Genomic DNA, 14,929 nt, shown 5'->3' on the forward strand with positions numbered 1-14,929 from the left:
TTTTCGGATCTTTGTTGTGGAGGGACGGCGTGGTGCTTCTGCCTAGACCGCCATCTTGCCGGAGACTAGTCCATTTCATTTTTGACGACTTCCAATTTTCCTAGATTCATACTTCACACATTCCACGTTCTGATTATTAATGGATTTTTGCAGCTGTTTCTTCTCATTTTGAGTCGTGCCACATCAGCAAATGAAGGTCCTGAAACTGCTCCATTCACATCATTAAGGTCTACTCTACTTTGAGGAGGCAGCTCTTCCTCAGTCGTCATTTGAGTGCCTTCCAACCTGAGGGACTCATTTTCCAGCACTATATCAGACAGTGTTCCACTACTATTCGTAAAGTTTTCACTGGCCAATTTTTTTAGAAGTAGACCGCCAGGTCCTTTTTCTTAGTCTTAGTCTTGAAGCTGTGCTGAAACCTGTCCACCGTGGGTGACCCTGCTGGCATTTGCAGTATTGGTGGCATAGCTTCTAGCATCACAGCAACACACAAGCCACCATGGTATGACAAACTGACACACAAGTGTTAGTTATATAAAAAAAACCCACTGCCGTTGCATCGATTCCAATTCATAGTGACCCTATAAGATGGAGTAGAACTGCCCCACAGGGTTTCCAAGGAGCAGCTGGTAGATTCAAACTGCCAACATTTTGGTTAGCAGCCATCGCTCTTTACCACTAGCCACCAGGGCCCCTATAGTTATATAGTATTTAATAATTTCACATTTTGTCAATCAAGTTGTTTTTATTAATATCCAGCATTTAAAGTGTGTTAGACTGGTAGGAGTTTCTGATCACTTGTTGAATGCTATAATTTCATGGCTTAGTGATTTCGTTGTGCTTTTCCGATAATGATTTGAACTAATTATGGATTCATTTCTTCAGTTGCCCAGCAGGAGGCTGAAATGTTCAAACACTACAATGGAACGTTCCCATTACCTGGAATACACCAAAGTCAAGATGCGTTGTGCACCTGTCCTAAGCTGCCCCATCAAGGATCTTTCCAGATTGATGAATTTATCCACGCTGAAAACTCTTCAGTGAAGATGCAGCAAGTGAAACAGAGGCTTGATTCTGTCACGGTGTGTATAATTATTTTATGCAGTTAAGAAGCTAGAAATTTTTAAATAATTTCTGTCCTATTTTACATTGCAATGCCAATGAATGTCAATTTAATGAAGTAAGTTAATTTCTTAGAACTAGACTTTCTCATATTTTTATAGTTCTTTGACCTACTTGTTCTAAAAGCACTAATTACAGTAGTTAAAATTAATGTAGGATAACCGATCATGCTTTCCTGATTCAATAGCTCTGTAAAGGCCAGACCAGGACCTAGTAATGAGGGAGGGCTATGAGCCAGAAGAGCTCGCTTAGGATTTACCACATGTCTGTAACGCTCCATCTCCTGGTAAGTCAGGAGTGACTGTGGCCTTCTCTGCCCTGGCCGATTAGGACCAGGAAGGAAAGAGATGGTCTTTAGCAGGTTTATACACTCTTCCTATCAATTCTCAGGACTTTGCAAAAGGACTGCTTCTAGGAGGACAGATAACATGTAAACAAGCAATTTCTGCCCTGGTATTCAAAATTCTGTATAATCTTACCTAAAACCTCAGTGGTTCTCAGACTTCAGTGTGTATCAGAATCACCTGCCAGGCTTTTCCAAACACAGATTGCTAGGCTCCACCCTCAAAGTTTCTGATTGAGCAGGTCTAGGATAGTACTGAGATTTTGCATTCCAACAAGTTCACAGGTGATGCTGATGCTGCTGGTCCTAGGACTACATTTCAGAATAATTGATCTAGTTCACAGTTCCCGGCACTTAGTAAGAACTTGATAAATATGTGTTGAGCGCCCTCATCTAAACTAAGCTCCTTAAGGGCAGTTCAAGTATTGTCCTCTTCTTTATAGCTCCTAGTCTGCATAGCTGATTTTCACTAAATAATAATTAAATTTATGTAAATGATTCAAGGAAAAATGAATTCCTAAACTTTCCTGTTTAGGGAACAAAAACTGTTTCCTCTGGCCATCTTGCTGTCTTCCTTTCAGGGAGGTCAGTCTCTTCTGCCTTTTGGAACCTGCTCCTTTGGGTTTTCTGTCTGTAAAGCTTTATCCACTATTGTCTTATTTTTCCAATTCTTGACCCACCTCCTTGACTTCTTTTTCTCTAATTGACATTGTCCTCCCTGCCAACATCCACCCACATACTGATAACCTGCCAGTGTATTCTGCTTGTGGCAAGAGGAACCATCCCAGTCCTGCACACCTGTGCACTAACTCTGTAGGCAGTGCTGACCAGGTACAGCTTGGTCTTGTGGGTTGGATTCAACAGTTTGAACTTCGAAACTTTTTTATCTCAAGTACTTGTTATTGAAATGCTTGTGACAGTCCAAAGGACGCACAAATGTCTACCATATTTTTACTCAAGTAGCGTGTGCCTTCTGTGTTTGTTTGCCAGCCACGCCCTCCCCCTGTGAAGCAGCTTCATAAGCACCACTGTGCCGGTTTTTTTTTACAGGTTGCTGTAAAAAAAAAAACTAGCAGAGTGTGCTTACGAAAATACCTTGCGGTGAGGGTGGGAGGGCGTGGTTGGCAGTCAGTCATAGAATGTGTGCATTATTTGAGTAAAAATACAGTAACGCTTCACCTCGATTTGCATAAAGTCTGGTAAAACCAAAAAACCAAACCAGTTACCTTGAAGCTGATTCTGACTCGCCACGATAAAGTATGCCAACTGTAATGTAAGGCAGAGTGTTTTAATAATAAGTTCCACTTACAAAATGCTAGCGTTGTCTCTTTTAATGTGGTATGGTTTTATAGAGAAGAAAACTATTTCTGTTCAAATGGGAGGTATAAAGTGTCAAGGGTTTTCCAGGTAGAAAGAGTTTATGCATGATTTCCCTTGCTGCTTTTTAAAAAACTAAATTTTTAAAAATTTTATGAATTTATCAAAAGCAGCAGTACCTAAATTTTTTTCCATGTGTAACTTTTGAGCCCCTGCTAGTGCTGAGTACTATGCTGGAACTTCGTATGTAAACAAGTGCAAGAGATCCAGAAGTTATTAAAGATATAGTTGAAGCAAGAGAAAGTAGTATTGGCCAGATTATGGTGAGTTCAAGGAACAAGAATGGTGGACAGTGTTGCGTGTCTCAGGAGTAAATTCCCTCCACAGTCAAAAAACTAGACAGAGGAACAGATGATTACGCTTCAGTTCAGCAGAGTCATGTTGTATGAATGCCCAAATACACCAGAAATCAGTTTAGGAGCTGCACATACCACCTACAGCCTAAGCTGAAGCGGTAGAATTTTGAGAGGCCCAAGGAGACTGATAAATCTCATTTCAGGGAGGAGCAGAATTGAAAAGATTATGTGCATTAAAGCAGGAAAGTAATAAGGCAAAGTATTTCTGAAAATGATTTGCTATAAGAAATAGAAGAATAATTTAGATTTTGTCTCAATAAAATAGAAGAACTCAGGCGTCTGTTAAGGCAGAGCTGGAAAAAAGGGTTAGAGATTTTGATAACAGAGGTATCTGGCTAGTATAGAAAGAATCTAAAGAAATTAAGGCAAGCTGGAATTGAATTTCACATTGTAAATGGTAAAGAATTGGCACTGCAAAATATCACATCAGTAGTATAGACTAGAATAGTAATTTCAGAAGCTTCATTCCTAAGAAAGAGAGATAGGTGGAAATTATAGTGAAGAGTGTAGCTCTAGGGTCCAGTTGGCTGGGCATGGGCGTAGAGGTAGGCTCTACCCTATGGCAGCTTGTGACACTGGATAAGTTAATTAAGCCTTATTTTCCTCATCTATAAAATGAGCACTGTGATAATTCTTACCTTACAGAATTTTTAAGACTTAGTGAGATCCTAAATGTAAAGCTTTTAACAGGGTGTCTGATCTGTTGTACCACTAATAAGTGTTAGTTGTTATTATTGATAATGAGAAAAAAGATGATGAGTATGAGAGATAGGTATTGACCTGGTATAGGTTTGAAAATAGTTTATACCAGTTTTGAAAAAAGGTTGATTAATTTTCTCTACCCCACAGGAGATTATACGTTTTAATGATTAGTGATAACTGGCATGTTAATTATTAGTAATAACTGACAATATATTTTTGGTACTTGCTAAGTGTTTAATTGTATTTAATCATCAAAACCATCCCATAGGGTAAGTGCTGATATTGTCCCCATTTTACAGAAGAGGAAGTTGATGCTCACTGTGATCAGGCAACATCCCCAAGGTCATACAGCTTGTAAGCTAGTACAGTTAGTAGGCACTGGAACTGAGATTCATTCCAGGCAATTGGACTCCCATGTCATGTCACTAAAAAGTGATTGAATTACTGATATCCTTTAGACACAGTGTCTGTCTCTTAGAAATTTCTGGATAAGAAAATTGACATTCCTCTCTTTCCATTCTTTTTTTTTCTAGATTTCACATTGATTGTTATCGTTTTTCCCTAGTTCGATACTAGGCTTATGATATATGGTGGTTAACCCTAATTGTACTTGAATATTTTTGGTGTCTCTGTAGCAGCAAATTTTCAAATCATCCATTATACATTGATTTTTACTAGTTGTCTTTCAAACGTGATCTTTTCTTGGTCTTGTCCCATGAAAGGAAAGGCAGTTCCTTTCTGTAACTCCTTCAGTACTGTTCACATACTTTACCATTCAGTACTGTTTGTTATTGGATTTCATCTGAAATAAATTATTAATATGAGAATTATATTTATGTGTATTGTTATTGTGATTGATAGAGATAATTGCATACTGTGATTAATTCAGGGTGTGTCTTTTAGACCTGTTAGTGTACTAGTGTTCTAGTACAGAATTTTAGTATTTATGCTACATTTATTGGTAAATTTTTTGTGGGAGATACCTGTGGACCCCCAGAAATCTGTTTGTCAGTACCTTTCGTTTTGGCAAGTATTTTAGATGGGTTTCCAAGGAGCAGCTGGTGGATTCGAACTGCCAACCTTTTGGTTAGTAGCTGTAGCTCTTAACCACTGCACCACCAGGGCTCCAAACATGTCCTTAAGTCTCTTTAATTTATATTCTTTCCAGCTCATTGAAAATGCAGAGTGACAGCTGCAAGGTGATGAAAAAAATAAACTCTCCCACATATTGATTTTGGTTATTAGAAGATTAACAATTGAATGTGTTGAAAAGAGCCAATTTTTTATTTAAAGGAAATTATGAATATATGTTTATTTTATTGTATTATATTTCTTTTAGGAGGTGATACGAGCCTGTGCTGCAAAGGTATGTAGTTTTTATTACCAGGAAGAGAACTTTAAAACTATAGTTTTGGTTGTGATGCACCAAAGAAATGGAATGCACCATTCATAATTTTTAATAGAACTTAGAAAAAATCTGATATATGCTTTCCTTCTTGAGTTCAAATTTATCAGGCAGTTATACAGTAAACCTTTGAAAGCTAAAACCTGTATAAGGTGGAAACCTGTCAGGGAAGGAAAACTCAAATACTTTCCTCTAATAGAAAGCAATAAAAAAGTGATAAGACTGCACCCTGTCAAAAGTGGAAAACTTGAGAGACCCAGAAAAGCAAGGCAGTCCTGTCAAGTTCCAGGTCTCACAGGTTTTACTGTAATACTGAAATCCGAGAATTCAGTAAGGGTTATATTTAGCAAGTAGCTTCACGTTTTTACAGGTTTAAGAATACTAAGTGATTAGGGTGTACTTCAGTAAACAACTAGCAATGTCATTTCATTTTCTGAGGGAAGTGTTCTATGATAGTTAATATATAAGAGACACCAATCCAGTTCCAGTGGGTATATGCTGAGGAAATTGTATAAACATTGCACACATACAAGCTGCACACAAATAGCAATAATATATCATGGTGATAATGCTGTTGATCATTTACAAATGTCTTTCACACTTCTTATTTAACTATACAGCAATCATGAGAGGCAGATTAGATATTATTGTCATCCCAATTTTAGAAAGAAGGAAGCTGAGGCTTATTGGGGTTCAGTGATTTGCCCAAGGTCCCAAAGTTAATCTAAAACTGATAGTATAGTATACAAAAAGCTCTTGATTACTAGATTAAACAATTCCAGTTAAATTGTATCTGACATGCTTTCAAGTGCAGCAACTTTCGTCCCTTTAAATGTAGGGTTTTTCTCTAAAAGAGACCTGCATAAGCGGAAAAATATACCTTGCTCGTGGATAGGTAGACTCAACATAGTGAAAATGTCAGTTCTACCCAAAGCAATCTACAGATACAATGCAATCTCTATCCAAATTCCACCAGCATTTTTTAATGAGACAGAAAAACTAATCACCAACTTCATATGGAAAGGGAAGAGGCCCCGAATAAATAAAGCATTACTCAAGAAGAAGAACAAAGTGGGAGGCCTTACACTACCTGATTTTAGGACCTATTATACTGCCACGGTAGTCAAAACAGCGTGGTACTGGTACAACAACAGATACATAGACCAATGGAACAGAGTTGAGAATCCAGATACAAGCTCATCCACCTATGAGCGGCTAATATTTGACAAAGGACCAAAGTCCATTAATTGGGGGAAAGACAGTCTCTTTAACAAATGGTGCTGGCATAACTGGATATCTGTATGCAAAAAAACTGAAACGAGACCCATACCTCACACCAAGTACAAAAACTAACTCAAAATGGATCAAAGACTCAAATATAAACTCAAAAATGATAAAGATCATGGAAGAAAGAATAGGGACAACGCTCAGAGCCCTACTGTATGGCATAAACACAACACAACACGAACCATAAGTAACAATACACAAGCACCAGAAGAGAGACTAGATGAATGGGACCTCCTAAAAATCAAACACACTCATCAGAACACTTCACCAAAAGAGTAAAAAGACAACCTGCAGACTGGGAAAAAATTTTTGGCTACAACAAATCTGATCAGCGTCTAATCTCTAAAATCTACAAGATACTGCAAAACCTCAACAACAAAAAGACAAATAACCAAATTAAAAGTAGGGTTATTCTGTGTACAACGTTTAACTCAGTTGTGAAGAAAGTAAATTTTAATTTAAAAGAGTTGGAATGGCACCATGTTCATTCTTACCCCTTCTTCTTTTCTGCCTACTCCCCAAATTTAGTTAAATAATGAGACATCCATTCATTCATCAAATATTTATTGAGATACATGTAATTTGTCAGAAACTGTTTTAGGGCTAATGAAGTGAAGGACACTTCCTTTCCTTCACAGGATTACAGTCTAGTTGAGAGACATTCTTAGCACATGATAGATACTAAGTATTTCTTGGAAGAAATAATTATACAGATGATCATTTCAGTTATAATTATGTGTGTCATGAAGTAGAAGAGTGAGACATCTAGAAGGAAAAGAATTAGAATGGTGTTAGTATTTACAAAGACTACTTCATACAATGTCAGTGCAGTGGAAAAGTTTTATTTCATTCAGTAGGCACCTACTACCATGTGTCAGGCATTTGGAATGCAGAAGTAAGTAGGCTATTGTGTATTTCCTCATAGAGCATCTTACAGGAGGAAACATGCCAAAAAGCACTGGACTTACCCCATCACCGAGCTGTCCAGTATCAGTCAAGACCCATCACTTTTTTACCTAATTATCACAAGTCAGCAGGATATGGAATATAGACAAGGGGAAGGAAGACGGGGGAAAAAAAGAGAACAAGCTATGTTCTGACTTGGGCTGCAGATGTTCAGGAAACTTGTTGCTGATAGCAATGATTGTTGTAATGATTGTAGCTCCAAGATTACTAAATCTTCCTAACTATACATGGTGTATAAAAACGGAGGCAAGAAATTAGTTTATTCTCTGATTGGCAATTCAGAACTATTTCTCTTTATTTAACAAACGTACTGCACACCCTCCTTTTGTAATGGTGTCTGAATGTCCAGAGAATAAAATGTTTTACACACATTTGGAAAAGCTTTATGGAGAAGGCCCCTGTTAATCTGTAAATTCCTTGAGGGTTGATGATCACATCATTCATCTTTATATCCCCAATACCTAACAAAGATGGAATATATACTTACTTTAAAAATCATTACATTTTTGGTAATTAATCCAGATCTTGAAAGGGTAACCTTATTAGTGTCTTTAGTCTTCTTCTTAATAAAAGAATACTTATTCACATACCATAAAGTCTACCCATTTAAAATGTAAAAATCAGTGATTTTTACTATATTTGTAGAGTTGTGCAACTATCACCACCTTCGATTTTAGAACATTTTGTCATCCTCCCTCCCTCCTCCCAAAAAAAAAAAAAAAAAACCCCTTATCTCTTACCAGTCATTCCCCATTCTCACTGCCCCTCTTCTGGCAACCACTAAATATACTTTCTACCTCTGTAGATTTACTTTTTCTGGACATTTCGTATATATCTTAGCAGTCATTCCCCATTCTCACTGCCCCCTCCTGGCAACCACTAAATATACTTTCTACCTCTTTTAGATTTACCTTTTCTGGACATTTCTTGTATATAGAATCATATAATATGTGATGCCTTGTAAATGGCTTCTTACACTTAGAATAATGTTTTTAAAGTTCTCCACGTTGTAGCATCTATCAGTACTACTTTTTATTGCTGAATAATATTCAGTTTTATCCATTCGTGTTAATATAATTAATCATTATACATTAATCAGTTGATAGACATTTGGGTTGTTTCCACTTCTAGGCTATTAAGAGTAATGTTGCTATGAATATGCTTGTACAAGTTTTAGTATGGACATGTGTTTTCATTTTTCTAGGGTTTTATACCTAGGACTGGAATTTCTGGGTCATAAGGTGGCTCTATATCTAACATTTGAGGTACTGCCAAACTATTTTCCAAAGTGACTGCACCATTTTAGAATTCCACCAGCAATGTATGAGAGTTTCAATTTTTACACATACTAGCCAACATTTGTTCTTGTCTTTTTTATTATAGCTATTCTAGTGGGTGTGAAGTGGTGTCTCATTGTGATTTTGATTTTGATTTCCCTAATGACTAATGCTGTCATTTGTATATTTTCTTTGGAGAAATGTCTCTTCAAATCTTTCTCCCGTTTTTTAAACTGGATTATCTGTCCTTTTTTATTGACGAGTTGAAGAAAACGTTATGTATTTTGGATACAAATCACTTACAAGATACATGATTTACAAATATTTTCTCCCATTCTGTGTGTTGTCTTTTCACTTTCACTTTCTCGATAGTGTCGTTTGAGGCACAGAAGTTTTTAATTTTGATGATGTCCATTTTATCTGATTTTTCTTTTGTTGTTTGTGATTTTGGTGTCACATCTAAGAAACTGTTGCCTAACCCAAGATCACAAACATTTACTCCTATAAAGTTGTCAAGGATTTCATTTTACCTGGATCCACAATCAACACCTATGGAAGCAGCAGTCAGGAAATCAAAAGACACGTTACATTGGGCAAATCTACAAAAGACCTCTTTAAAGTGTTGAAAAGCAAAGATATCACCTTGAAGACTAAGGTGCACCTGACCCAAGCCATAGTGTTTTCAGTTGCCTTATATGCATACAAAAGCTGGGTGATGAATAAGGAAGACTGAAGAAGAGTTGATTCCTTTGAATTGTAGTGTTGATGAAGAATATTGAATATACCATGGACTGCCAAAGAAGGAACAAATCTTTCTCGGAAGAAGTACAACCAGAATGCTCCTTAGAAGCAAGGATGGCAAGACTGCGTCTCACATACCTTAGACATGTTATCAGGAGAGATCATTCCCTAGAGAAGGACATCATGCTTGGTAAAGTAGAGGGCCAGCGAAAAAGAGGAAGACCCTCAACAAGATGGATTGACACGGTAGCTGCAACAATGGGCTCAAGCGTAGCAGCAATTGTGAGGATTGCGCAGGACCAGGCAGTGTTACATTCTGTTGTACATAGGGTCGCTATGAGTCAGAACTGATTTGATACCACCTAACGGCAATAACAACAACATGTTTTCTTGCACTTAGGTCTGTGATCTTTTTGGATTTAAGTTTTGCACATGGTGTGAGGTAGGAGTCCAACTTCACTTTATTGCATATGGAGATCCAGTTGTCCTAGCACCATTTGTTAATTGTTAAAAAGACTATTCTTTGCCAGTTGAATTGTCGTGGCACTCTTGTCGAAAATCTTCTGTCTTAAAACCAAAGTATGTTTATGTAGCATCTCGTCTCTTACATCCAAGATAATAGATTTTCACCAGGTAGCTAATAAATAAGTTGTTTCTTCTTTAAATCCCAGCCATATTTTTATATTATTGATGACTCACTAATTTTTTTTAAATTAACTTTCTTTAAACATTTATTAAGTGCCTACCAAGTGTTTTGTAGGAGATTGAGATACAACAGTGAACAAGAACAATTTATTGTAGGGAGACAAACAATAAAAAATAAATAAGCAAGGTAATTTCAGATAATAAGTGGTATGAAGAAAATAAAATAGTCCCATGGGACCAGGAATGACTTGGAGGGGAGGCTTCACTCAAAGGGATGATCATGGAAGGCTTCTCCAAGAGAAACATTTCAAAAGGAGTTACTTGTGTCCTACAAATGTCATAATTTAGGAATAAAACTACCAAGAGCAGAAAAAAGACCACTGTGCTTAAGCAGTGTAGTGAGTGAGTGGGAAAAGCATTTCTTGACAAGGTTGGAGACATGATCAAGAGGAGCCTTGTAAAGGGCCCTGTAGACATGATGAGGAGTTAGGATTTTGTTTTAATGGTAGACATAAGCCATTGGAGGTGCTAAGCAAGGAAGAATATGAGAATGGCTTTTAGGGGAATAAAAAGACATCCAAGCCGAGAGATCAGTTAGGAGATCGTGATAGTAGTGCATCAAAGAGGAAATGGTAACCTGGACTGGGATGGTAATAGTGAAGATGCAGGGAGTGGACAGATTTGGGATATATTTTGTCTCCTTAGGGAGACAGTATAGCTAAATACCTGAGATACTGGTGCAGGAGAGGTATGTCAGGAAAACCCCGAGAAGACTGTTTCAAGAAGGAAGGTAGTAAACTTTGTCACCTGCTACTGAGAGAATGAATATGATGAAGACAGAGAGTTGACTCTTGTATTCGGCAAGATGATAGACGTTGGGTTACTTTGATAAGAGCAATTTCAGTAAGTGGCAGAGACAGTAGCACAAGTGAAGTGGATTGAAGGTGGAATGGGAGTCAAGTATCGGCCGTTCTTCTTAAGAAATTTTTTTGTGAATGGGGAGCTGAGAAACAGGGCAGGAGCTAGAGAGGAATATTAGATGGAAGATATTAAAGCCTATATATTTGCTGATGGGAGCAATTCATTGGTGATGGAGAAGGTGATAATGTAGCGTGAAGGTGGTAATTGCTGGAATCTGGTCCTTTGAAAACTAAGAGGGGATGTAATCCTGAGTGCTAATGGAGGTTCTGACCTTAAGGAATTTTTCATCCTTTCTAATAAGGAAGTAGTCAGAAACTATAGGTGGAAGCTCAGATACAGAATTGATTATAGTAAGATGAAATAGTTCTCATCTGATTGTTTCCAAGATAGCAATTAGTTTTGGAAGCCTTACATTGCTCTGAATTGCAATAGCCCCAAAATGTCTACATATGAACTTAAACTTTACAAATTTCCTTGTTCTTTTCCTTGTTTAGAGAGCGTCTGTTAGGGTTGAATTGAAGGATATCAGAAATGGGATTCCATAAATTCTATTTCCATTACTTTGTCTAATCCCTCACAAATGAAATTAATCTGTTTCCCCATTTCCTATACAGAATTGTTCAAACATCACCTTCTGCCTTAAATTATAATTAGTTGTGACTGTCTTTTCCTAGCATTAGATTATGAATTTCCTCAAATAGGAACAAATCTTCATTTGTTTATCTTTACATATCTCTCTCTCTACATTCCTTTGTTAGCCTTTTGAAGCCGGGGGACTTTATTTAAAAAAAATAAATAAATAATCATTAATATCACCTACCCTGATGAATATAAAAGCTGCTAGGTTAATGTTTGTTGGATTACATTTAGTTGATCAATGCCATAAGGGTAAGTAATAATCTGTATTTTAGTCTAGTCTATTTTGGTATATACTGTTCACTGAAAAAAAAAAAAAGTTTCTAAAAGAGAAATCTGAGAAGATAATTTTTAAATCTTCCATTAAAAATATAAATGGAGAGGCGAGGCCAAAATAGCGGAGTAGTCAGATGCTTCCGGTAAACCCTCTTACACCAAAGACCCAAAAAAACAAGTGATTCGATTGTATACGGCAATCTGGGAGCCCTGAACATCAAAGGCAGAGTTGAGGAACTGGACTGAGTGGCAGGGGAAGGGAGAAACAGTTCGGAAGCAGCAAGAAGTTGCCAGAACTGACCCGGCGAGAGCCTGAGCCTTCCAGGCCAGATCAGCTCGCGGGTGAGCGGTGAGGCAGGCATGCAGCAGTGCTCGGGAGGCATATTCTTCACCAGGAGAGACCAAGCCGCTGACTCTACTTGGCCACGCAGAACCAGTGAGAAGCAGCCCTCGATCACTGAAAGATAAGTTAATTGCGTATGGCCTACTGCGTGGATCAGAAACACCCCCCTTACGGAAAAACTTCTGTCCCATTTACCTCCCTGCTGCCTGATCTGCACTGGGTCCCAGACGGACTTCAGCAGTTGCCAAGTCCCCTGGGCCAGAAGTAGAATCTGTCACGTGCCCAGAGCTATTCTCCCTGCCTTGGAGAGTAAACAAATTAACAAACAGAAGAAAAAATAAACTGCTGGCTCCCCTAAGCCAGTAACCCAGGGTAGGCACAGCTCCTTTGCCTAGGGACAGGCATAAGGAATCCACGGACTTTGAGTGCCTTTCCCCCTGAAGAGACTTGTGTGGGACCATCTCAACAGCATAAGCCCTCATTACCACAGTACAGCAGGGTGTATACTGGAACTCTAACTTCAGCTGTTTCAGCTGTGAAGTGGCAGGTTCTTGACATCTGACACTACTCTTCCCATTAAGCAGGGTCTTCACCTACCCACATCAGGGGCCTGAGGACTGGTAGCTGCACCCATGCCACCTAGCCGCCTGCGATAGGGACCCATGAGTAAGAGGTGCCCCCCAGTCCTTACAGCCAACAGCATTAGGTGCTCATAGTCTGGCTGAAAAACCCACCCACCTATGCGCTCTAGGGGACAGGGACACACCTTCCTCCTGGACAGTTGGGGGCAGCCGTCAGCCCCCTGCCTTGCTCAGAGTGTGTCCCTCTGCTGCAGCCAGATGTCTGTGCCTACACCAATCACCCATGCCTGTCTAGGACAGTAGGTGAGAGTCTACGCAACACAGTTGGTGGCTGTCTACCTGGGCTGAATCCGTACAGGAGGAGTGGGCATACTCCTGAGCTCACATACCTAGTAACAGATCTGACCACCTGGTGACAGGACATTAGAGCTTCAGAGCTGCCAGCAATTAAACTAGCTCATAAGAGCAGCCTATTTGGGCAAACAAGAAGCTAGGACACAGTAAGCAAACATAAAATAAATAAGCATAATAACTTACTGATGGCTCAGAGACAACAGTCAATATCAAATCACATAAAGAGACAATCCATGATGGCTTCAGCAAGCTCCCAAAATAAAGAATCTAGAAATTTTCCAGAGGAGGAAAATTTCTTGGAATTACCAGAGGCAGAATACAAAAGATTAATGTACAGAACTCTTCAAGAAATTAGGAAGGAAATTAAGCAAAATGCAGAACATGCAATAGAGGAAATTAAAAAGATTAGAGACGAACATAATGACAAATTTAACAGGCTGCAAGAATCCATAGAGAGACAGCAATCAGAAATCCAGAAGATTAACAATAAAATTTCAGAATTAGACAACTCAATAGAAAGTTATAGAAGCAGAGTTGAGACAATGGAAGTCAGAATTAGTGAGATTGAAGATAAAGCACTTGACACCAACTTACTTGAGGAAAAATCAGATAAAAGGATTAAAAAAAATGAAGAAAGCCTAAGAATTATGTGAGACTTTATCAAGAGGAATAACCTACAAGTGATTGGAGTAGCAGAACAAGGGGGGATAACAGAAAATACAGAGAGAATTCTTGAAGATTTGTTAGCAGAAAACTTCCCTGATATCGTGAAAGATGACATGATATCTATCCAAGATGCTCATCAAACCCCGCATAAGGTAGATCCCAAAAGAAAGTGAACAAGACATAATCAAACTTGCCAAAACCAAAGATAAAGAGAGAACTTTAAGAGCAGCTCTAGGGATACATGAGAAGTCATCTACAAAGAACAGTCAATAAGAGTAAGCTCAGGCTACTCAGCAGAAGCCATGCAGGCAAGAAGGCAATGGGATGACATATATAAACCCTTGAGGGACAAAAATTGCCAGCCAAGAATTATATATCCAGCAAAACTGTCTCTCAAATATGATGGCAAAATTAGGGCATTTCCAGATAAACAGAAGTTCAGGGAATTTGCAAAAACCAAACCAAAATTACAAGAAATATTAAAGAAAGTCGTCCAGTTAGAAAATCAGTAACATCACATAACATCCCAAGATTAGAACACGGGACAGAGCAACCAGATATCAACCCAGATAGGAAAGTCACAAAAGTAAATCAAAACTAAAACACTGAAAATAGGGAAACAAATGTCAATATGTAAAAGATGACAACATTAAAACAAAAAAGAGGGACTTAAAAAATGTAGACATAGATTTTTCATATGGAGAGGAAGTCAAGGCGATATAAGGAAACAAAAGACTGGTATAAACTTAGAAAAATAGGGGTAAATATTAAGGTAACCGCAAAGGAAACTAACAATCCTACGAGTCAAGACAAAAAACTAGAAAAATGTAAAGGCTCAGCAAACACAAAATCAACAACAGTGAAAAAGATGAAAAGAAAATACATAAAGAAAAACGACGCAGCACAGAAAATTAAGTGGAACAAAGAAACT

The 14,929-nt window shown here is 38.2% G+C and overlaps 1 protein-coding gene across 11 annotated transcripts in view; it reads left to right on the top strand.

The window, feature by feature from the left end:
- Positions 1–14,929, top strand: part of AHI1 (Abelson helper integration site 1) — a 225,809-nt gene that overhangs the window by 105,128 nt on the left and 105,752 nt on the right. For all 11 annotated transcript variants that reach the window (XR_002823803.1, XM_023729901.1, XM_023729897.1 and 8 more), the window contains 2 exons: positions 886–1,082; positions 5,240–5,266. Coding sequence is in view for 10 of the 11 variants with exons in the window: in XM_023729901.1 (XP_023585669.1) it covers positions 886–1,082; positions 5,240–5,266 (224 nt within the window). In the remaining variant the exon portion in view is untranslated. The remainder of the gene's footprint in view (positions 1–885; positions 1,083–5,239; positions 5,267–14,929) is intronic.

The sequence above is a fragment of the Trichechus manatus genome, unplaced genomic scaffold, assembly GCF_000243295.1.
Source record: "Trichechus manatus latirostris isolate Lorelei unplaced genomic scaffold, TriManLat1.0 scaffold00002, whole genome shotgun sequence".
Taxonomy (NCBI): domain Eukaryota; kingdom Metazoa; phylum Chordata; class Mammalia; order Sirenia; family Trichechidae; genus Trichechus; species Trichechus manatus.